The sequence below is a fragment of the Corvus moneduloides genome, chromosome 8, assembly GCF_009650955.1.
Source record: "Corvus moneduloides isolate bCorMon1 chromosome 8, bCorMon1.pri, whole genome shotgun sequence".
NCBI lineage: Eukaryota > Metazoa > Chordata > Aves > Passeriformes > Corvidae > Corvus > Corvus moneduloides.
In genome coordinates, this window is record NC_045483.1 from 20227458 (window position 1) to 20252101 (window position 24644).

General features: G+C 39.6%; 1 protein-coding gene across 3 annotated transcripts; it reads left to right on the forward strand.

The window, feature by feature from the left end:
* The first annotated feature begins 1847 nt into the window (after positions 1–1847).
* Positions 1848–24604, forward strand: HELLS (helicase, lymphoid specific). Of its 3 annotated transcripts, none has more exons than XM_032116598.1 (22): positions 1848–1943; positions 2038–2159; positions 5687–5809; positions 7120–7179; positions 7668–7704; positions 7818–7882; positions 8367–8408; positions 9180–9404; positions 10863–11045; positions 11301–11444; positions 12013–12209; positions 12896–12992; positions 13927–14088; positions 14603–14745; positions 15892–16030; positions 17457–17540; positions 17627–17746; positions 18088–18204; positions 19131–19290; positions 22025–22121; positions 22333–22409; positions 24064–24604. In XM_032116598.1, exons 1-22 carry the CDS (start codon positions 1877–1879, stop codon positions 24159–24161), a joined length of 2559 nt encoding a protein of 852 aa, XP_031972489.1. In that variant the 5' UTR covers positions 1848–1876; the 3' UTR covers positions 24162–24604. The 3 variants fall into 3 exon arrangements, with proteins under 3 accessions (XP_031972489.1, XP_031972491.1, XP_031972490.1); XM_032116599.1 differs by having other exon boundaries at positions 1916–1937; positions 24064–24161; XM_032116600.1 differs by lacking the exons at positions 22333–22409; positions 24064–24604 and adding an exon at positions 21687–21750 and having other exon boundaries at positions 22025–22115.
* The last annotated feature ends 40 nt before the right edge of the window (positions 24605–24644 follow it).

Below are 24644 nucleotides of genomic sequence, written 5' to 3' on the forward strand. Positions count from 1 at the left end.
AAAATAATATTCTAGACCTAAATTACAACACAGAGGCAAATAAGTAGTCTCCTAGAAGCTCACAGAGCCCCTCTCCTGCTGCAGGGCATAGCGGGGTCGTCCATGGGCACATAGACGTGGATGCAGCCACAGAAGCTGTGATGGGAGGGAGGATCAGCATCCCTACAGAGCAACACAGCCTTTCCCTGCAAAAATGAATGGCAATCGTGATGCTGAGCCACCCACAGGGAGCCATGCCACTACCCACAGGCAAATCCCATCCCAAACTGCTTGCAGACAAGGTGTTGGGCAGAGCAGGAAATGGCTGGAACAAAGCCATATCATTTAAGTGATAATCTGAGGTAAGGAGTATCTGTGTCTCACAATTCTAAAAATGTTTTAAATGATGTTACAAAATAACGTGTATGGACACAGGAGTTAGATGGAACATTTGTATTCTATTATGTATTTTACTGAGAGGTTTCTTTTCTTTGGATAAGAACAATTTCTGGGAAGGCAAGACCTTATGGTGTTTTTTTGTTAAAGTAGTAGAAGTGTTAGCATTCATATCTCAGACAAAATCTTTGCAATTTTCTGAAGTGCTCCTTAAATTCTAGTTGCATCTTCATCCCTGCTTCCTGCCTGCAGTGGTTGAGAACCACTACAGCCACCACCATATTCCAGCTTGGATGCCTTTTAGTTGTCATTTACTTGATTTTTCTATTTTAATGGTATAGTTTGGAAAGTACTTTCAGTTTTACAGAATGAAAGGTGCCATAGAAAATAAGGGGGGGTTTTTTGTTTATTCACTATGATGTCTTGAGAATATTTGCAAGTGAAACAGAGGCTTGAAAAAGGTGCATTTGATTGTCACCATTCCTATAAAATAACTTTATTGCGGATTAATTACTTTACTCCCTGCTAACACTCCCTCAAAGGGATGCAGAACCATCTCCGGTTAACCTCTGAACTATGCCTCGGAGAACAGAATCACTTTTTCATAAACCACATTATCCAGAATCGGCTTGTCAGGCTTTGGGAATGAGAAGAATGCCATCCACCTCAGTTATTACTAGATTTGTTTGTCCTTCTGCTTCTTCTTTCCTCCCCCTTTCCGGGTCTCCTCCTGGCACAGGTCGGCATGTGTGTGGAGCAGGTTTAAAATAGTGATTCGTTTGACAAACAGGCGTAGACAATCACCAGCACCGCATCTGAGGCGATAAGCCCTGGTATTTTGACAGGTTGTGTGTTATTTAGGTGGAGCGAAAGTGATTGTGCTCTGAACACTGGAAATACTTATTTTAACGTAGTGCCTGTTTTTGGAAAGAGGGTTTTCCGTCGGCTGGGGCACATGCACTCCTGTCCGGGTTTCCAGCGTTCCGCTGCCCTCTCGTGGCACAGGCAGCAGTGTCCAGCGAAGTCCTCAAGCCCTTTCTGGAGCCGACGAGCCCGCGCCATGTCCCGCTCTCTAGGTGCCGCTGCAGCGACGGGCACCGGCGGAGGGGAGCGGGACAGAACCACAGAATCCATCAAGCTGGAAAAGACCTCTGGGATCATCGAGTCCAACCTGTGACTGAATACCAACCACCCTTGCAGCTAGCCCATGGCACCAAGTGCCGCATCTAGTCTTTCCATAAGCAGCTGCAGGGAGAGCGACTCCACCAGCTCCCCGGGCCACCCATTCCAAGGGGCCCGGCGGCTCCCGGCGGCTCCGGCCGCGCCCCGCCTGTGCCAGGAACCTGCCAGCAGCCAAGATGGCCTCGCCGGGCCCGGGAGCGGGGCGGGCGGCCTCGCGAGAACGGCGCCACTTCTCGCGCGGCTTGGGCAGCGCGCGGTTTTTGTTCTCGCGAGGCGGGCGGTGAGGCGGCGCGCGCGGGAGCGGGGTCGCGGCGGGGCAATGCCCGCCCGCAACTCGGGCAGCGGCAGCAGCGGCAGCAGCGGCGGCGGCGGCGGCGGCGGTGGCGGTGAGGGGCGGGCACGGGCCACGGCTGGGGGTGGGCGCGGGGCACGGCCGGGGATGGCCGCGATTAACCGTGAGTAACCGTGGGCTCGTTGCAGAACCGCTGGGAGCCGAGATGGGGGAGCAGGCAGAGGCGGCGGTGATCACGCCGGCCATGCTGCAGGAAGAGGAGCAGCTGGAGGCGGCGGGGCTGGAGCAGGAGCGGCAGATGCTGGAGAAGGTGAGGGGCGGCTCGGGGGTGGCCGGCCCCGCTCGGCGGCAGGGGTCCCCGCGGGCGGCGGGGTTTGTCTGGGGGCCGTGCAGCTCCTTGGGTTTCAAAACAAACAAACGTGAGGGGTTGCTGAAGGCCATGCAGCGGTGCATAAGCGCCTTTTGATCATCCACTGGGGGGTTTGATTTTTCTTTTTGTTTTTCAAGGCTAGCGGTGAACTCTTGCACTTAGCAAGAAGCCTGCTGCGTTTGATACGCGTTGAAATTTGCAGTGAGAATATTACCTCTTTGCTTTTGTCGTTCTGAGCCTAAAAATGTAAGGTATAACGCCTTTAAAGTGAGCTGATTTCAAAGTTCACATTTTTCTGAATTTCTGTTTGAAACGTTAAAGACAAAACTTTTCTGGTTTTGTTTCTCTAAGTATACCTAACACTTCTTTCCCTCTTTGGTTAAAAAAGCCTCACCACACAAACGCCTGAGTAGAGTTCTGCAGATCCTTTCCAGAGATAACCTTCTTTCAGTAGCAGGTATAGTTTATGCAGAATTGATGAAGTAGTGTAGCTGAAAAAGCCCGGCTAAAAAGGAGCAGGTTAATGTCAGTCAGTATCTTGGTCTGCACTCCTGCTCTTCCCTGCACACGGTTGTGCAGGAGCTGCCTGTGACCTGGCTTTGCTGCCAGGAGAAGCGTACATGTGATCAAGCTGGGAGTCGATGTTTGGTTTGCATACTTCGGCTTGCCTATGTTACAGGAAATAAAGACTGCTTCAGGGAAATGGTACCTCCCCACCGCAAGTGGTGTAATCATTACTATGCTTCATTTCCCTTTTGCTGAGAATGTTTTCAAACGTTAATGTTAAGCATTGGTTGATACTAACCAGTATGTTTTGGAGTGAGAACATGAAAGCATGATGCTGCTAGAACTGTGCTGATCCCTTATATGGTATTCTGATAGTATAATAATTTGCATTGTGTTTCAGACATAAGGAAATACCAGCTTGAAAGAACTGTTCTCTTAAATGCTCTTTGGGGAATTGTATTCTAAGGAATCATAGTTTAGGTTTAGGTTGGAGGGGATCTTAGAGATGTAGTTCAGGGAACTAGTGTTATTACTCAATATAATTGAGAAATCAGGAGAGTGAGTTTTTTTTTCCCCCGTCTTAAAAATTGAAGCATTATTCTAATGGCATGAAAAATGCCAGTCTCTAACACCTGGAGCTAACTGTGATGACCCTTTTTCCTTTCTCTGAGACAAGTTGGGATTTATAACTGTGTCTTAAGGATGCATTATTTTGTAATACTGTAGTTAGAAAATACTAATTCTCCCGAAGTCTCATAATATTCTTTGTTGCAAACAGTAAGTGGTGATGTAGCCTGTCTGAACTTCAGGTATTCCTTGATCAGACTAGGAACTAAAAATTTGGAGGTAATACTTTTGGAAGGTAAGGAGGAAATCCTTGTAGAGCAAATTTTCTCATTGCACAGGAACTATTGAGAAAAAGACTTAGAATTTTAATTTCTTTCACAACAACCACTTCTGTAACAATGCTGTGATGTGGTGGTTTTTTGTATTCTCCGTTTCTTGAGAATCCATGGAACTACCTTTAGTAAGGGCATCGCTCCATTGTCCTGTGTGCTTTATTACCTTTTCCCTGTGCAGTCTGGGGCCTGTCAGACCAAGGGGATTTACTCCTGTAGTGAGCACAGGCTTACTGGGGGCAGCTTCGGTGTTTCTTATGCTTGTCATTTTGGCAAACCCCCTGCCAGGTGATTTGTACAGCAAAGGAGTTGCCAGTTCTTTTCGAGGGTTAATGGAGAAATACCACTGTGCAAATATGTGTGAATGTAGAGTGGTGACAAAGAGTAGCAAATTTTTGACCTTTTCAGTCAAAAAGGGGAAAAAACCACTTTCATGAGGGTTGAAGGCTTGAGTCAAAAGACAGAGGAGGTATCATTAGCATTCAGTGCTGTTCATCTTTGAGTTTCCTGTTTTCCACTTGAAATTTTTGCAGTTGGTCAAGACAACAGTCCTTCAGTTTGACCAATTAAGAGTGTTGTGTTCACTCCAAAAACAAAGTGAACAATAGCAATTTGCTGAAAAAGTAGGTTAGTGTTAATTACATTCTCTCTTGGCATTGCCATCAAGAGTTGATCTTTCTGAGCTCAGGTACTTGTCATCTGAAGGTAAAAACCTGGATTGAGGAGAGCAGAAGCAAATCATGAGAATGCAATCTTCTCTAGAGAAATTGTGAAGATAGATCTTCATCTTCCTCTCATAAAAGAACAAAGTGTGATCGCTACCTTATTGGAATTACTTGGAGAAAATCAAGGTTTGATTTTTGGGGGGACAGACATTCTTCACCTTTTCAGTGTCTCACAGTTTGTCCCATGATTCAGGAAATATCCCATTTCCCTGCCTATTAGTGTATTTAGTTTCAGAAGAGTGCCTTGTCTTTCTGTGTCTTAGCTGCCTTTCCCCTGTGTTTCTTCTGAAGACAATGACATAGATAAGCATCTTGTAAAGCTCTGCATCTTGTCTCTCTAGGGTTTCTCTTGCAGATGCTAATTGAAAGCTTTTCACTCTACAACTACTGTAGACAGGTGGGGGGATCTGTCTCTTCTTCCAGGTAAAGAGCAACAAGACAAGAGGAAACTTAATTCACGGGAAAATATTCTTCACTGAAATGATCAAGCACTGATATAGGCTGCCTGGGGAGGTGTGGAAGCAGCACTCAACGAGTGCATAGATGTCACATTTCCGAGGCATCCTTGGTTTAGTGGTAACTTGGCAGTGCTGATTAATGGTTGGACTCGATGATCTTGGGTCTTTTCCAAACTAAATGATTCTGTGACTTGTTTTACAGGCAGTGTTAGATGAATGCAGAATTACTATTTTTTTACTTTTTTGGGGTATCTTGATCTGAGTTTTAAAGAGTAATTTGCAAACTTCTGAATGCACAGTCCTGACTAATTCAGCAGCAGTTACTGTGAAAAGCATGGGTGGGTTTTGTAAGCAAAGTGAGCAGAAGTTACTGTTTTCATATTGGGAATTGACTTGAGCTCTGTGAACTGTGCATGATAGTTTCCTAGCTGTCTGTATATCTCGTTCTTCATGAGAAACTAACTTGGTGTAAATGTACATGAAGGAATATAATAATGCTAGGGAAGCTGTGCTGAAATTTGTCAGGGTTTTTTTCCTCACAAATTTTGCAGACTACAAATAAACTGAGATTTCATTTTGCTCTAAATCTATGAATTAGAGTTGAGGCATCCTTGAGCCCTTGAATGCCACGTGCTACTATACTGAAGGTGTGTATGGTGCATAAGCAAGTGAATGCAACCCTCAGTTACTTTGATCTTGCAGCTACTCACAGCTACATGTGAGTCCATACACTCACAAATCATAGATGTAGGATGGCTGGAAGGAAAAGGGTCTGTGTATGAGACACTTCTGAGTTAATGTGTTTAACACAAGGAGCAGTTGTTCAGTATAACCACAGCTATATCTGTAAATGCTTGACATCTCTTTTTGTCGGCCAGGCTCGCACTTCTTGGGACAGGGAATCAAGTGAAATGCGCTATAAGAGGCTTCAACATTTGCTTGAAAAAAGCAACATCTATTCCAAGTTCTTGCTAACCAAAATGGAACAGCAGCAGCTAGAGGTAGGTGTATTCTTTTCTGCAGTGGGGATTCTTAAGGTGCTGTCTGTTTGGGTTTTTCTCCATCCAGTTGTTCAAAGTAAAAGTGTTTTTAAGATTGCATTAGTAACATTAAAATCTGCTGGACCTACTGCGCATGAGTGAAGTGATGCTTTACATAGTATTCAGAATTTGTTCTATAAATTAAAAGATGAATTAGACATGGAAGAACATGAACTATAATTTAAAGTCACAGTGTAAAGGTGGCACTGATGCCTTTACAATTCTTTTGGCCTGAGTGCAAGGAAAACAAAGTATTTCAAATAAGAACTGAAGTTTAAGGGAGCTAGAAAACGTGGAAGGAGGATAGAAGGTGCAAAGAACTGACAAGTAGGAAGCTGAGTAACCTATTTGTGTTATTAACTGAAAGCTGAGGATGAGATGTACCTTCAAGATGCTAACTTAGGCCTCCCTCAAACAAATCAATAAATTACAGTGATCTGAGGCCATGTTGTTCCCAAACAAGAGCTTCCATAGAACAGTGTTATATGTTCTCTTTTTTTTTTATCCATGGGCTGCTGAGTTAATGCCTAGCTTTATCTTGACTTCCTTAACTGTATCTTTAAGGGTAAGCTTGTAAGAGTTTATGCTTGAGAGAGAGGGAAGAGCAGGAAAAGATTAAGGACAACAACATTCCCCAAAAAGGGTCACTGATGGACTGCAGGAACCTCCTTTCCAAAATACTTCTCTAGTTGAACCATCAGCTTGAATTCACGGTTATTGTATTGCTAGAATGCGTATTTCACTATTAAATCTTGTTCCATCTGATAAATACCAAGGTCTCTTATGTCTTCCTTCAGGATCCCTCTGCTTCCAGCAAGTCAAAATAGTAGATAGAATGAAAATCTTGAGTTCTTCAATACATGAAAGCACTTCTTTGTTAAAGGCATTCTAGGCTATATACATTGCTGTCTGTTCTGCAGTGAATATGTAGTATGTAGAAGTTGGATAAGTGGAAAACTTACTGCAGTAGATGTAATCTTCAGGAGTTTGAAATTGGGAATATTTTCATTCAAATCTTTCTAAATTACTGTATTTAAGTATTTGAAGTATTTACTGACATGCAATTCAGATCAGTTGTACTTTCTTGTCCAAATTTTGCTTTATTGTTTTAAACTACATCAGAACAGACTTAGTGGGGTTGCAAAAACAAAGTCTATAGAGTACGTGGAACTCAGTATTAGCAACATAATCTATCACTTCTGTAGTGGATAGTATTCTTGTGGGTGTTATGGAAAGATGAGAACTGCGTGTGTGGTTTTTATTTTGTTTAGGAACAGAGAAGGAAGGAGAAGTTAGAAAAAAAGAGAGAGATGATGTTAAAATCTGCCAAGGTAAGTTTAAGTAGCTGCTTTGTGCAGCTTTCTGGATAAAAGTCTGAGAAATTACAATGTTAGTTTTGATCAAGGTAAGTAAGATAAGTAAGTTTGATTATCCAGTATTTGACTTGCAGGATCTATCTCATGTACTATATTTATTTTAACTGCAGTAGGACTGTTTGAAAGTGCTTAAAAATTGCATACCATGGCAGTCATCTTTAGGGGATGTTTTTGACTAATTATTATTAGAGAAAATGGTTTCAATTTGTCTTGAGGAATTTTTTCATTTAGCAATGATTGCTTGTTCAGCCAATATAGTGAATAAATAACAAGAAAAAATAAGCAGGAATTTTTTCCCTGTGTTTTTGAAAACTGTTTAATAGTAGAAGTGTTTCAAGAAGCTTTCAAAGGTAATGGTTGGAGTCTGATTACATCTTTTTATCTGTGTCATGATAGTTAGAGATGCATAAGATGATGAACCTCTTCCTGTGTTCATTTTCTAGGGTCAAAATCCAGTTGATGGCAAAGAGGAGAAAGCAGGTAATGTACTAGGCTTTGCCTTTTTTCAGTACTGGTTTCAGTACTTTTTTCAAGTACTTCAGTACTTGATTTCCTTAATGTTTGATACATTGTATAAACTCAATATCTTACAGGTGCAAAAAAGAAGAGAGGGAGAGAAGATGGGACATACAACATATCAGAAATTATGTCCAAAGAGGTAGGCCTTAACTATAAATAGGTTGTCTGGATTTTTGTAACACAACTTTTAATGGGTGAGCCAATTTCTGTGACATCTATATTTTAAAACACTCCATTCTTATACCCTGGTATCAGAGATTATCAGCCATCAGTAGTCTGTCTGTGAGATAGGACTTTCTTCCAGCAAAGATCTATGTAACAAGCAGTTTTGTCACAGCTGTAGAGGCTGGATACTCTTTTTGTTTTTTTAAGTCTTTAGGGAGGCAAGCTGTGAAGAGTCTACATTGCCAGTTGAATTTTCAGCTACCCTTTGTAATTGAAATATAATATGTGGTTTGTGATCTTGTTTTAGAGTCACTTGTATGATTAAGGATGTTGTATGGAAAGCTTCTTAAAGTATGTCTAGATTGAAAGATAAATGAAGCGATTACATGAAATACGAATTACAGTAGTCTTTAAGGTTGAAAAGCACATAAGCATGTTTTTTTCCCATTTGTTTCCAGGAAATATTATCAGTGGCAAAAAAAAGTAAAGTGGAAAATCAGGTATGTTGACACAAATTATTGCAGTTTAAGAGCGCTAAGCCCAGCGGGAGGGAGGGCTTTTTATACTTTGTAGTGTATCTCTAAACTTTATCTGTAAATAAACATCTTTGCTAGTTATTGAAGTTCTGAATTAAAGGTTAGAAAGGTGGCATAAGTGAATGCACTTAAATACTTATTTCAGAAATCCAAGGTGAAAACTTTTAGTTTATTTTTTTAAAAACTGAATTTGAAGGTATTTATACTTTATAGAATGCTAGTAGTTTCAGAAATAAAGGAAATAGGTATTTATTAAAAAACATCTGTGTTGGTGTTTAAGACCTTAAGACAGTAATTTTTAAGCATTCAAGTGTGGAGATGACAGGTGAGGTCTCTTTTTTGCTTCTACTGTAGTTCAAGAGCTACATGGACAGTGTGAATTGCTTCCCGACATTGGTACAGCTTACAGAAGGGAAAGCCCTTCAGCTTACAGAAGAGAAATAGCTGCATTCAATGCCAGCTTCTGTGAGGAAGGTTTTAAGTCTGCTTACTTTTATGGGTAGAAATTTATAAGCCAGATAGCTTCAATAGCTGTTGCTGCCCTTGAATTCTAAAGGAGAAAAGAATCTGTAAAGTCTACTCTTGAGTTGACAGTTAACTCAAAAGAAGTCTTAGTGTCAGAGACTGAGTTACTTCACTGCACGTTAAGGCTGGTGTAAATTGGGAGGAAGTATGTCTTAGCAGGCTTTGATGTGCATTCCACTTGTCACATGTTCCTTGACCTTCCTTCTATAGGATGAAAGCTCTGCTGACAGCCTGCATCCAGAAGACCTGCAGAAAAATGGAGACTCAAATAGCGTCATTAAGGACAGATTGTGTCAAGCTGTACGACACAGTGCCAAGCAATTTCTTGATCCAGTGCGAAAATTTAATGGACAACCAGTGCCTTTTCAGCAGCCAAAGATTTTTACTGGTGGTGTAATGAGGTGGTACCAAGTGGAAGGCATGGAGTGGCTAAGGGTATGGATGCAATTGAATTTGATCAGAATTGCTGGTGAAACAGGCATGGAGATGACGAGATACTAGAAGCCTGTGATTGTAGTTGGTACGGAGAAGGTGAAGAGGAGAGAGAGTTCTTTATGATCTCTCATGGTACAAGAATCTGGTGTTACAAAAAAATTGTCAAACAGCAGATAAAATACTTCAGTATGGGAAGGATATTGGTGTTTCTAAGCCTTTAGACTTTCTGGCTTGTGTTCTCCATCTTCCCTTTTTCCATCTGTTTTCTTGTTCAACCTCTCCTTACAAAGAGTTTGTGAAAGCAGAAGGACTGCACATCCTACTGAGGGACAGTCTGATTTTTCTCTCTCAAGGGCTTCAATACCTAGCCCATAGGTATTCAAAGATCTGTTACCTTTGCAGGCTTGACACAGATGAGTTAATTCTCTGTGTCTTGGAGTCTTAACTAGTAATATTAACACAATGTGTTAAAAATGTTATGTCTTTAGCCTCTGGAATAAAAAACTATAGGAACTTGCCATCAAAACTACCCACATATATTTTTAACTTCTACCTGTTTCAGCATGCAAGCTGAATTACAAAATTACAAAAATTGTAAGAGTCAAAACTAATTTTAATTTTGCTACTTATCTCATAATTCTTAGATTTTTTTCTTTCTGTTTTTCTTCCCTACAAGCATACATAGTCTGTTTCAACATGCTTAGACTCATCCCTCAAGTGAGTGCCCTTAAACTTGCTCACTCACTTCTGTTCCTGGGAAGTGCCTAGTGAAGACACGCCTCCTTGGGAGGGAAAACCAGCTTTCTTAGTTGGGCCCTCAGTTATAATAACCTTTTTATATATCTTTATGAATAGTAGAGAGTGGCCAAAGAGCACTTCTCTGTCTTCCTTTCTGCTCTTTTGTGAGAGGTTGCTCTGTTATTTGTCAGAGTAGGCAGTGTCTGCACAAAGAGCTTTGGCTGGAGCAGGTGGCTGTGTTGGCCAGGAAGTGCACCTTTTTCTTGTGGTGAGGTAGCTACAGAAGCTCCATGCCTACAGCAGCTCCTTGAATAGATAAAACTGAAATGTCAGCACAGTCATTTGGTCTTTTAGAGAGCGGAGCTAAGTGAATTTTTTGGTGCTGGGACGAGTAAAACCTTGGATAATGTGTGCTGTACTTGCAGGTAAAGTGCCTTCTGATGCAACACTAAGTTACGTACTTTCCTTTGATACTGGTCTGGTTTTTGTGCCCTAGTCAGGTGCTTAGTTGGCTAGGAATGGATACATCTACATGAGAATATCCAGCATTTACAAGGTGCTTGTATTTATTTTTATAATAGGGAGAATCATCTTCATCTGTAGTATAAAATGGGCCTAGTAGAGAGTTTCCATGGCTGTTACATTCCTAAATGTCTTTGTGTTTCCAAATCTGTGTTGATTATTTTGCATTTACTTTTTTTTTTTCTTTTGCATATGCAGATGCTTTGGGAAAATGGTATTAATGGCATTTTAGCTGATGAAATGGGGCTAGGGAAGACAATCCAGTGTATTGCAACAATAGCACTGATGGTGGAGCGAGGAGTCCCTGGTCCATTCTTAGTATGTGGTCCCTTGTCTACTCTTCCAAATTGGATGTCTGAATTCAAGAGATTTACTCCGGAGGTAAAAGAAATGAAGACTTTTCTTCCTTAGGTTTAAAAGCACAAATGGTTTAATTTCTATTCTAATTCTTTGCCTTGAAACTTTCTCTATATAGAGCATCATTTTAATTGTAGTTGTTTATGTGGTTACTATGAACTGTACCGTGACTTGCTATGTATTTACAGCCTTCTTGTAAGAGATCTCAGTATTTCTACTGTCTTCCCATTAGGTTAAAATGGGCATTGTTGTCCTGACTTGTAACCTCTTTTTTTACAGATTCCACTAATGCTCTATCATGGAGCTCAGCAGGAACGTCGTAAACTGGTTCATAAAATTCACAGAAGACAAGGATCACTCCAAATCCATCCTGTGGTCATTACTTCCTTTGAAATAGCAATGCGAGACAGAAATGCCCTGCAGGTATCTGAGTTCTCTTAGCCCTAGGACTGTGTGGTGCCTCAGCACTGATAGCAGTGCTTTTGAACACAGTAAAAAAACCCACATGCTGCCTATACAGTTTCATACTGCAGCATGTCTATTGGCATTCACTCTGTTTCCTTGGTAGTAGTAGCTCCGCAATTCAATGCTTAAGTTCTTCAAACAACATTATTCTAAAAGCAGATAGTTACAGCATACCTGCTCTTTTTGTTGCCTTTCTGTAGATGGTGGTTAAGGATGCTTGGAGTAAAAACTATACTTGGTGTGTAAATACTGTGGTTAACATCACAGTGGTTGTTTCAGCAAGATGAGCTCCTTGTAGAAGTTTTATTTTAACCACCTAAGCTTTCTAAAAGGCAGTCACCATGAAGCAGATGTATGACACTAACTGTTTGGGCTCAGCTCTATTAGTCTGGCAAAGTGAAAAACAGTAAATAGAACCTTTGTAACAGGCAATATCAGCCAGTCTTATTAGTGCTTCTTATTTAATGTGACATCTGTTTTGATGGAATAAAGCGAAAATTTACTGAAATAACCTTTATTTTTGTAGAGCTGCTACTGGAAATACCTGATAGTAGATGAAGGTCACAGGATTAAAAATATGAATTGCCGCCTTATCAGAGAATTGAAACGATTTAATGCAGACAATAAACTCCTGTTGACTGGTACTCCTCTGCAAAACAACTTGGCAGAGCTTTGGTCATTGCTTAACTTCCTTTTACCAGATGTGTTTGATGATTTGAAAAGGTAGGTTGCAATCTGATGGTGGAAACTATTTCTGTTTATTCTGTTTGACTGTTATTATGACTCTTTAATAATTAAACTTATCAGCATGTGAAGAGCCGTTTTATGGCATGGTTGTAATTCAGTATGATTATTTGGTGGTAAGGGCTTTGAAATGTGTCTTGCCTCACACTAAGTTGTTTTGGAAAGGAAGGAATTAATTGTCATCTCCCTGGATAGTGGAAGCTCAGCTCTGAGCTAAGACGTGAACATTTGCGGTGAGAGATGTTTGTCATACCACAAATGCTGGGTGCTGCTTTGAAATTGTCAAAGGTGCTGGATAAAGCTGTGTGAGGCTGGCAGGCACAGGACCCACAGATCCTTTTCTGCAGCAGTAGGGAGTCAGGTGGAAGAGCATTGCCAAAACAGTCTTTAGACTAATTTTTTGAAAATGTTATAACCTAGATGGAATATAATAGACAATAATGAATATTCCAACTAGTACAAGTATTTTTACAAACCACTTAAAACCTCAAGCATCTGAATTGACAGGTATATTTCAGAAATTCCTCCTGTACATCTTCCATTCATGATGAATGTGAGTGCTTTATTTTTTTTAAAATCACAGGATAAGAGAAGAATAGATACTAAAATAATGAAGAATAATAGCTATGAAGTAAGCTATGTTTTTCCTTGCTTTGTTTTTATAGCTTTGAATCCTGGTTTGATATTACCAGCATTACAGAAACTGCTGAAGATATTATTGCTAAAGAAAGGGAGCAAAACATCTTGCATATGCTGCATCAGGTTTTCATTTATCCTTCATTTTGTATTTTTCATGGTTTAGTTGTAACATGGACCATTAGTGTTGTGAAACGTGTCAAAATCTTGTTTGTGATGCCGAATTCTGGTCTGAGGTTTTTATTGTGGCACTTCTGGACTTCCTTAGACTTGTGGGGTGTTTTTTTTCAATCTTTACAGCACTTACAAATGGTAAAGGGAAAATGTTATCTCTTCGATAGCGACTCGTTTTTATTCTTGGAACTGAATTGAGTTTAGTTAAACTTAATTGCAGTTACAGACTTCTGCTCACCAAGAGATTTTATTGGTGTATTTATTTTGCTCAAAGATAACTTGGAGAGAACTTGTGGAACTTTCAGGTGCTGAACAAAATACCTTTTGATAAACTAGTTATATAATATGCCTGTCTTCAAATTTTTACTTGGAGCTCTTTTTTTTAAGAGTGTGTGGAAGTAAATGCTTACAGACCTATCATTTTTTCATTATAAGCTGCTGGTGAGGGATCTAAACTGTATCTTCTATGTATAATTGTTGATGACAATTTACTTACTTTGGTTAAAGGTTTTGGGCATTTTCAGAAAAACTCGATTTAAGAAATATAACAAAATGAGCAGTTTTGTAGTAAGATTACTTTCAGTTACTGGAATTTGTAAGAAGGGTCTGTAATGTAGTTACTACTGCACCCCTACCAAGCATTTTAAAATTTTTAAAATGTCAGTGGATGTGTTGTTTCAACACGTTAGTACTAGCATGTGCGTGAAACTTTTGGAGTTGGCATCCATATTAAAAAACTAAATATATGTGCAATTAACTCTCTTGCTTTAAATTGGCAAAATAGTATTACAGCAGGCATGTGTCTGTGTTGCTGTCCTGTTTTCTTTTTTTTAAACTAGCTGTGTTGACAGCTTTGAGTAATTGTGACATCTGCTCACCATTTCAGATTCTGACACCTTTCTTACTGAGAAGGCTGAAATCGGATGTTGCTCTTGAGGTTCCTCCTAAACGAGAAGTTGTGGTGTATGCACCACTGGCAAAGAAGCAGGAAACTTTCTATACTGCCATTGTCAATCGCACCATTAGGAAACTGCTTGGAAATAATGAGGTATCTACTGATAAGGATGTTAGAAATGTGCTTGCTATTAATAGCTTGTGTGCAAAACCACATTGGTATTGCTTCATTACCGTTGTAACTAAACCTGGTTTTTTGCTTAAATTTGTAGTCTGATCTATTTGTTATCTACTATAACAGTGCCAGTTACTGTGATAGCCCTGTGGCACAGAACTAGAACAATATAAGTATAAATACGTTCTTGATTACTTGTAGCTTTGGGGGGAAAGAACACTGTTTTCCTAGAGTTGACAGTTTCAGCTTAGAATCAGTAAGGTATTAATGTAGCTTTGTAAATCAAACAGAAACTTTCATAATCTACAATTGCAGACCGTTTCAATTTGGCTGCGTATTCTACATAGCCAAAATTTAAGCTGCTGAATCTAGATAAGTGTTGCATGATGCACATCACTGAGGCCTCTTTTCTGTTTTGAGAATTCTTGGATCAGCACAGGCCTTTGATTCTGAAGCTGGCTGCTGTTGATGGCAATGTTCTCATTTCCCACAGGAAGAAGTAGTTGAGTTGAGCTCTACAGGCCGACCAAAACGCCGTAGTCGGAAAGTGGTTGATTATTGTGAAGAACATAATGGTTCACCTGATGACTTGGAAAAATTAATCAGCAAAATGCAAGAGGAAGTAGAAAAAGAGAGGTGCCTGCCTTGAAAGATATTTTTTTTTCTTGTTGTACTGTTTATCCCCCTCTTAGTTTGCTTCCAGAGCTTTGCTTACTGAAATTGATCAGGAAGAATGGCATTTAGTTATTCACTATCCATGTAGCTTTATGGTTTGTTTCTTTGATTTTACCTGGTATTCACTGAGCCATAATAGCAGTGATTAGGTTGTACCATCACTCACTGGCTCATTAGAGTTATAGTTAACTTCAGGACACTGTTGTGGTTTAACCTCAGGCAGCAGGCAAGCACCACACAGCTGCTCGCTCTCAGCTCCACCAGCAGGACTAGGGAGAGAATCAGAAGGGTAAAAGCTGGAAAACCTGCGGTTTGACATAAAAACAGTTTAATAGGGAAGGCAAAAGCTGCACATGCAAGCAAAGCAAAACAAGGAATTAATTCACTGCTTCCCATGGGCAGGCAGATGTTCAGCCATCCGCAGGAGAGAAGGGCCCCATCATGCATAACAGTTGCTTGGAAGACAAACAGTGTCACTCCAAATGTCCTCCACTTCTTCCTTCTGTTGATGGCTCTAAATTGGTTGAAAGTCCCTTGTGCATAAGGAGTATCTTCAGGCTGAAATGTGTTTATTTTGTTAGATTTTTATTGTATTTCAGTGTAGCCTGCAAGAACAAATACATGTTTGTGTTAGTTTTATGGTATGCATGGATCCCTTATGTTGGACACAGTACTTACATGTGGAAGAACTAAATAGCTGTATTCATTGTGATTCCTGTGATGTGGCCAAATTGGGATAGGCAGAGAGCTGATTCTGGAACATCTTGGGTATTGCTCCACAGGAAATCTGACCATGTGGTCTGGAGAGGTCTTGCTGCTGTCCCCTTTTCTGATGGTGACTTGCACAAGTTAAATTCTACTTCTAATTATTACTGACTGCCCTTTATATTTTAAATCAGTAACGGCAAACGGTTGTGCCTTCGTTGCCAAGTGTGGCACTCTTAAGAAATTTTGTCTGGTAATAGCTTTACAAACTATAAGGGATTTTGAGATGTCACAGCATGTGACTCTACTGCTTGCTTTTTTTGTAGGGTTTTTTTCTCTTAAATATTTGTAGCATAATACGGGGACACTTTCAGTACTAATAAGGTGTTGTGTCTTTTCAAGGCCAGTGGTAGAAGTGAGCATTCCTATGGATTCTGAGGTGAACCTTAAACTGCAGAATATTATGATGTTATTGAGGAAGTGTTGTAATCACCCCTATCTTATTGAATATCCTTTGGATCCTGCTACACAACAATTCAAGGTACATATTTTAAAAGCATTAGAGAAAATTTATTCCAGCCATTAAAAAGCAATAGACTGTGAGCTGATGGCAGTAAAGAATGACCTTTTCAATGTATTTGGCATATGCCTCCTGTTGAATTCCAGCAGTATACTGAATCATTATTTGAAACTTCCTGCAACAGCAGTTGCAGGGACCTGCTCAGCTGCTGTGCCCATTCAGTCTTTGCATGGTGATGCTATGATGGTCATCATTGTGACAATGCCCTTCCGCTGGTGGAGAGTTACTCAAACAGTCGCCGGCTTCCATTGACTCCAGGTGCTTTAGGGGCTGCCTCAGGGTCTCCTTACAAGGGTTATTTTTTGGAACAAATGCTAACCTTGGTGAACTGTTCATGAGATAAATTGTGCGCATTGCAGGAGGTGCAGTGGTAACATTGAAGTGTGAGTTGTTGAAGAACCAAGTACAACAGAGCCGTCTGCTCAGAGAATACAGCATTCTTCCTCAAAAGGGAAAAAATCCAAATTCTATCACAAAGACCAGCTGGTAGTTCAATCTACACAAAGCAGATGGAAATATAGGAAAGTATGAACTAATTTGAATTGAAAGAATCTTGAAGACCTGGAAGTTGCTTGTACATTCTAAGTGTAGATGTAGGTTTGTAGGTATGTGTAGTCATGTTTCCTATTTTGTGAGTGATAACAGAGCCTGCTGTACTCCGGAGTAAGCTTTTGAAGTGTGTCAGTGTAAAGTCAGTGCATAAAAAGCAGATTCCCCAGTCAGGGAGGTGAGGAAAATTAGTTGGTGTGGAGAAAATGGAGACTGTTTGACAACTGACACCACCTGCAGGAGTTAGTACTTGCTCAGGAAAATGTATTCATAATTACCAAGGTGGCTGCTGTATGTTTCAGACCGTAGAAGTTTCTATATCCCTGCCCTCAGCCCATGGCAAGAATTAGATCTAACAAGCTCTCTTGACGAGGGGTTTAAGGCAGCAGTGTGAAAACTTGCTGTGAACTTTTACCACTTGGCTGATGTGTAGTAACTTGTTCAGCGGTGCCTCTTTGTGTCCAGTAGGTGGAAGCCTTGTGTCTTAATCACAAGGGAACAGCTGCTGTGGGAAAGAAACAGCAGCACTATTCCATGAGGAAAAGTTAACAACATGAGGGTTTCTCCTTCCAGAAATGGAGTGAAAACTAATTAGTTTTTAAAAATAATTATTTGGGCATATGAAATGGTGGGGTTCGATTTAGTTTCATCATGATTTAAGTGATTCAGTGTTGTGTGCTAAAATTAACATTACTTCCAATATTACAGCTTTTAGTTAAGAAAATGGTGCACACTTGTTTCAGTGAGATCTCAGACGGCTTTTGTTGATGCTTCTGAGTTGGGTAAACCACTGGTCTCTTTCCCTCCTAATATATGATCCCCTTTTCCCTGTTTCAAGGTTGATGAAGATTTAGTAAAGAATTCAGGCAAGTTTCTACTCTTGGACCGAATGCTTCCAGAACTTAAAAAGAGAGGACATAAGGTAAAGCTGAAGGTTTTGGAGGGGTGAGATACAGTCATCTCCTTATGAACAAAAAATGTTATTAAGGAGTCTTTCTGGTTTTGTAGGTCTTGTTGTTCTCACAAATGACTATGATGCTTGACATTTTGATGGATTACTGTTACCTGAGAGACTTCAAATTTAGTCGATTGGATGGCTCTATGTCCTACTCAGAGAGAGAAGAAAATGTAAGTAGATGGACATGCCCTACGAGCATGTTTGCAAATTCTGCTTCTGCTGTGACACTGGGATATGATTTTGCACAGCATTTTGCCTTTAATAGGCAAAACACCTCTATGTTGAAAACTGTCTACTGCCTTAGTAACTGCGGCTCAGAAATACTGAAGCAGCAAAGTGTGCTGCTAACCATTGCCTTGAGGTATGCCTAAAATGCAGTGCTTCTTAAAACCTCTGACAGCCTGTGTTGTATTTTCTGTGTTTATCTTTTTAAACAGGGCTCTCAAAATAAAACATTAGCAATGTTATGTTTGGTCCATCTACTTTTTCTAATAGATGAATTCTCTTCCAGATGCGTCAATTCAATACTGACCCTGAAGTCTTCCTATTCTTAGTGAGTACGAGAGCTGGAGGCTTGGGCATTAACTTAACTGCGGCAGACACAGTTATCATCTATGACAGTGACTGGGTATGTTGACAGATTGTTAACCTAGTGATACATGTCAAAAATGCTTTCTCTTGCTGCTTTTGATAACCATTTATGGACCCATTATTGTATAGATCATTTCTATAACTTTAATGAAGTGTTACATGAAAGTAATGGTAGTGTGTGCATTCATTTTGTATGTGAAATAATACAGCCTCATTTGAAAAGTCCTGAGTTACTGAATACAACATTAGAGTTGGTTTCTGAGTTTGGCCCTGAGCTACCAAAAGCAGGAGGTTTTTTTCTGTTGTCGATACATTTCCTTCTTTTTATTACTTAAATATGAGTGTTGCTGGACCTTTTACAGGTTCCCTGTTTACAGCAGCTGCCATGTTAGTACCAGCTCCTTGAATTTCCTCTGTGACTTGCCACATGTGTTTTAGCTAGCTAGGATTCTGCTGCTCCTGTAAGTCTGGAGGCTAGGAAAAAGAGAGGTATGGAAAGAAATGACTGAGGGACCTCTGCATCTTCACTTTATTTTAGTAGACAGTGCTGCTGTTTTCAGCTTCAGAAGAGCTAAAGCAGCTTCAGAAATGGCTGAAAACTTTTAAAACACTTTCTTATCCTCAAACAAAGAAACCCAACACAAAATTAAACACAAAGAAACCTACAACTAAAATTCTCACCTAAATCTGTCATATTAACCATGTCTGTCTGTAGAAAACTGCAGCACATGGTGCAGAAGCAGTCCAGGCCGGTTGGGTTTCTCTCCCTGTGCAGCTATAGCAGCAGAGCTTCTTGTGGATAGGCTTAAGAGTCAAGAGTGATAGAGTTCTATTATACCATGTCTCTTCTGCTTCTGCACTGACTTTGAGCTCCCCATTAAAAATGTTGTGTGTGGTATGTCCTTTAAAAAAGGGATAATGGCATAACTAAATTGTTACTAATTCATTTCTTTATCTGCTCAGAACCCCCAGTCAGACTTGCAGGCCCAAGACAGGTGTCATAGAATTGGTCAGACAAAGCCAGTAGTTGTTTATCGTCTTGTGACAGCCAATACTATTGACCAGAAGATTGTGGAGAGAGCTGCTGCCAAGAGGAAGCTGGAGAAGCTGATTATCCACAAAAGTTAGTATCTTTCTCTTAGGACTTTGTGTCAACATGTGTCACCTCTTAAAATCTCAAGCTGTAACAAATTCCAGTATCCTGTTTGCCTCTGTCCAGTATGTTATAACCACAGAAGACAAGTCCTGTTTGAACAATTAGCCAGTCCTGAAGAGAACAATGGTCCTTGGGTTTATGTGCAGAACAATGGTGATTCTTGTGGTGTTCTTGATTATATAGCTGGTCATGCTCAGAAATTTTTAGAATGTAATTGCTTTGAAGTGTCCCTTTTGGGGATGAATTTTTCTTGTACAGATCCAATAGGAATCCTGCTTTGCTTCTGTAGCTTATTCTGTTTGTGACATTTGGACTGTAGCTCCTTATATATAGCAATTCAAGCTCACTTGAAGAATTGCAATTTTTATAACGTGGTTTCTGAATGATAACTAGTTTTATATTAAGCTTCAAAGGAGGTTAAAAACTACTCATCATTCTTGTATCCTCATATTGTGGGGAAAAAAAGCCTTTTCATGAGGGGATAAAGGGGCAAAAAGGCCCCCCCCGTAACTGTCTGCTGCACAGTGCAGTGCTTGTCAAGCCTAAACTGAGGTTTGCCTCTGGTTCTGGATGATGTTAACTAATCTTTGATAATTACTTTATCCTAGTGATGCCATGAAGATTTTTGCCTTTCCTTTTATACCCCTGTTGTACCTTTTTACAACTTCTGTATTCTTAGTGCTTTTTGCCTACATTCTTGGACTTGTTTGTTCAGCTAGGAGATGAAACATTTTAGAAGCTTCGTAGCTAGGGATCAGTGTGCCCCGGACCCCAAGGTCCTCTCCAGAACCCATTCTGTAAACTAAGATAGAACCATCCAGGGGAAGGCTCCCTGGGGGGGGGGGGGGGGCTCATTCAAGCCTCTCATTGGGGAATTTTGGATAGATATGCTAATTAGTAAGACCTGTAATGTTATACCAGATCTTTTGGGGGTGCATTATGGTATGCATTTCAGTGCATTCGACCTGGACGTGTGCACCTAAGGATCCTTAAAATAAATACCAAGGTAAAATCCCTTTTTCCCCTTTAACCATGTTTGACTCTTGATTTTTAAGACCAGGAAAAGGCATCACTAGCATTAGCCTTTTTCTTTGTCATCTCTTTGCCACTGTTGTCTTGGTGGGACTGCCAGGACTGCCTCTTTGTAGGCATGTTATTGACCAATATACTTGTTTGGTTTGGCTTGGTTTTTTTAATGATTTGATTATGGTCCAAACTGAAGTTAAAACCCAAGCAGCAAGATGAGCACGCAGTGGTCTCTAAGAGATGACTGCCATGTGCTAAGGTAGCACTGGTGCCTGGGACTGCTTGTACTGAAGGAAGCTAAGTGTCAATGCCTTCAGTTTTGCAATGAGTTCAGTATTTATCTTGGCATCTATTGGTGTATCACATGTAAATCTTGCAGTTTAGGTAGGGGTGTCCCTTCAGGAACTTCTGGATTCATTGTGTAAGTGTAAAGCTGATGTTATGGATCCTGTTACCTTGAATATCTAAAGAGTGCTGGAACTTTGGAGAAGTAAATGAGGAAGCAGTATCACAAAACTAACTGTGTAGGGTGTATATATACAGTACAAAGGCTGGAGCTTAAGAACTGGAATTGTTTACAAAATAGTGATTTTTTTTTTTTTTTTTAATTGGCTTTCCATCTTGTGCTTCTGTTACATTGAAGAAATTTGCTTAGGAAACTGTATTTTTCTTTATGTCACTATTATGGCAACTTGAGACCTGCACAGCACTAATTTAATACCATATAGTTTGTGAAACTCTGAAAGCTAAAAGGGAGAGACAGCATCACTAATAATGCATGAAAACACCTGCAGCCTAGCCTGTGTGTCACTGCTGTAGATGTTAATGGGGGAAAGAGTCCTATAGCTCAGACCACTCTGGAACTTGAATCTGATTTGCACTTCACACATAAACTCAGAGTTCTTGAAGGGAGATGGGAAAAGATGTAGGGAGGATTTCTGATACCAAGATACAGGAAAGAAGAGCAGTGTGATGAAAGGAATCAGTGAAGACACATTAATAAAATGGGTACATGTGTTCATGATAAAAACTGAGGAAACTTGGCACAGAATGGCAAGTCTTTGCCAGTCTCCTTGAAACGTGCAAGACTGAATTTGACTTCATCCATGCTCAGCTTTGGTTAGGTAATAATCTTGTATAATGTTTTTTATACTTGGACTGACATCCAGATTTGCTGTAAATAGGTGCTAGCATAGTCTCAAAAAAGCAGCCTGTGTCAGGGGTATTATTTTGTCATGTCTGTATTTCATTAAACTGAGGCTGCTCTCTCTGCAAACCACATATCTTTCACATATTTCCTGTCTCGTGGTTAATAGTACTTACTTTGTTTTAACCAGCTTACAATACAAAGGGAACAAACTTCAGCATCCACCATCTAACTTTATTTACAATGTTTTTACAGTAAGTAGAACTAATGGCTTTTCTGTTCTTCGTGCGTGTGTGCATGTTGAATTGGTGTTTCAATCAGTTCTTCTGCATACTACATACATATCTACATACATACACATTATAGAAAGGCCTGCATGCAAAGCCTCATGTACCTCTGAGTTTGTCACTATTAGTGTGAGGTGTGTTTATCTGAGGCTAAAACAGTGAAACATAGCATTAGTTTTGGTATTCAAGAGTAATTTGTTCCAGTCTCTGTGTGCTTTCTTAAAATTTATTCTTTCTACAGATCAGTTTAAAGGTGGAAAATCTGGTCTAGCACAGTCAAAAAGCTGCCTGGACCCTCAGGAATTAATAGAATTGCTGAAATCCAGAGACTATGAGAGGTATGCAGATTTCATATTTTCTTGGACCATGAGTTTATAACTTGTAACTTGCAAGCAGCTCTCAAGAGCTCTCCTGTCTTACGAAGTGGTATGTGGATCTGCATAGAGGAAAGAATGTCCTAGGGATTCTGCTACATGGGAAAACTTCTATGCAATTATGCAATACGGACATGCTTTTATCTGTATTGAGAGATTATTTCTTCTTTAACAGGGAGGTTAAAGGATCTAAAGAAAAAGTAATCAGTGATAAAGATCTAGAGTTACTTTTGGATAGAAGTGATCTTATTGGTAAGTCTGAGTTTTTATGTTTTCTTTATTCTGTTCAACAGTAAATTCATATTTTGTAAAGTGTCTTTGTATGTAGAAAGCTGCCATAGCTTCACTTCCCTACAGCTGTGTTGTTCATCTGACAAAGGACCCTTTATTCCCCTTGCTGACATTTTCAATGTGGTTTGCTGGAGAAGAAATAACAGAACTTAGACAAAAGTATTCCAGAGAACCACATTCAGGCATGGCATGCCCTGAGCATACTGTGAACCACAAGCATAGATTAGGAGGTGTTCTGCAAAGCAGCTTTCAAGGAGAGTTGCTGTAATTGATCAAAATAGAAATTATCCTCAGGAAAGATTTATTCCAAACATATTTTGATATTGTTACAATTCAAAATACATTTGTCTAACATTATCTAACATTTTTTGGGGAAAGAAGTCAAGTCTAACATTTGGGGGAAATAAATCAAGCTTTTCAGAGTTACCATGGCTTGTCAGTGGATCAGCTATTTAGCAAAAAAACCCCAACCAAACCACAACTCTTTTTTGAGGTTGTCTGCAAATTCTAGTGCTTGATCAGGCCAAGATATTATTAAAAAAAAAAACCCTTAACTTTCCGGAGAGGAAAAATTCTTGTCCAGTTCATAGATTTAGAATGCTTTTGTGTGATTAGTAGATTTAGTCTGCCGTGTTTCCCTCAGCATCTTTAGCAGAACAAGACTCCAAGCATAGATACAGGAAAAAAACCCCAGTCATTACAGAATTTAGAAGTAAAAATTTTAGCCTTAAATAAGTGTGCTGTGTGTAGTTTGTGTAAAATGAATTTGCCTTAGGAAATTTTTGCTACATTTTAGATAATTTAGGAAAAAAATTTTAAGGCATTGTTCTGTAAAACTGCTTATTTCAGTTGACTGACTGATTATATAGAGAATTATTCTTGATGCATGGGTAATATAGTAACTATATCTTTACATGCTCAGACTGTTGAAACAATCTGATTCCTCTTTTCAAGTTGAAGAAGGTGCTGTTTATTTTGTGTTCTTAGTGTGCATCATATTTATGTGGTTGCTTTTTTTCTTCTTTGCTATGATAAGCAAAATTGATACAATAAAGTTGTCAAAAAATGTTAATACAAAGATATTAGTCCAGCATCATGTACTGAATATTTGCTATAGCTAACTGCAGTTAATGCTTTGGAAAGCGAAATGCCAGCTCCCACCCTGGTAAGCCATAATTATTACATTTATATAAAGATAATACTTTTTCATTAGCTTAATATTCACTGGAAGGGCAACAAAGTGATTGCAAGTGCCAGGAAAACAAGTTGCAGGTCTTTGAATATTTGGAAAGAATATTACTTATCAGAGCTGTAACTTTATGTTTCTCCTGGTAACTTGACTAAAAAGGTTTTCTGTGTATTTTTCTCAGGGAAATGAGACTAGTTCAGGCAGCTTTTAGAACCGTTTTTCTCCCTTCACATTTAGCCAGAGATGTTGACATTTTTTTCTAAAAGAATACAACTGAAAAATATTTTCAAACACAAACTTCTAGTAGCCAACTGTTGATGAAGGAGCAAAATGGTATTATCAACTTGTTCTCCAAATGTCAGCTTGTTTTCCACATCTGTTTTCTACTACATGTTATTGTTGACGTTTGATTTGTTTTAATCTTAGATCAAATGAAGACCTCTGAAAAAATGAAAAAGGAAAAAATGGGTGTGTTCAAAGTCCTAGAAGAGTCATCAGAGTCCAATGCAGAATGTGTGTTTTAATATGCAAATGTGGCCTCTAAGTAGTCTTACAGATCTTCCAGAGATGTCACTTAATGCTTACTGGTCCTTGATGCTGACTTTCCTTAAGGCCTTGTTCAAATCCCTTGTGTTATTCCAGTGAATTTTAACATGTTCTAGAGTATAGTGCAGGTGATAGTTTAAGCTTTAGTAGGCTTTCATAGAGAACTAAGAAAATGAGTATGTTTCACATTTGCAGCTAGTTCTTGTGCTCAGTGGTATAAACTGGCAAACTTGTTAAAAAAATCTTCCTGTGGAAGTCCTAAACCACCGTTTTTTGGTTGTTTTTTTTAAAATATGGTGTCAATTATAGTTTTATTTGGGAGGGGGAGAATGTGCGCCTTTGTTAAAGCCATTTGTGTAGCTTCTGTTTTCAACTTCTGCAAAGTATTTTGGTTAAATAAATATCTGGTTTGTTTTTAAAACTCTGTGGATTTTGGCTTCTTAAGTAAGTGAAGCCAATCT

What these genes read in the sequence shown, in the direction of transcription:
- HELLS (XM_032116598.1), top strand. Translation starts at nt 1,877, where the DNA reads ATGCCCGCCCGCAACTCGGGCAGCGGCAGCAGCGGCAGCAGCGGCGGC. An exon ending in TGGAACAGCAGCAGCTAGAG is followed by an intron (nt 5,810 to 7,119) that starts GTAGGTGTATTC and finishes TATTTTGTTTAG; the next exon opens with GAACAGAGAAGGAAGGAGAA. An exon ending in GGATAGAAGTGATCTTATTG is followed by an intron (nt 22,410 to 24,063) that starts GTAAGTCTGAGT and finishes TTTTAATCTTAG; the next exon opens with ATCAAATGAAGACCTCTGAA.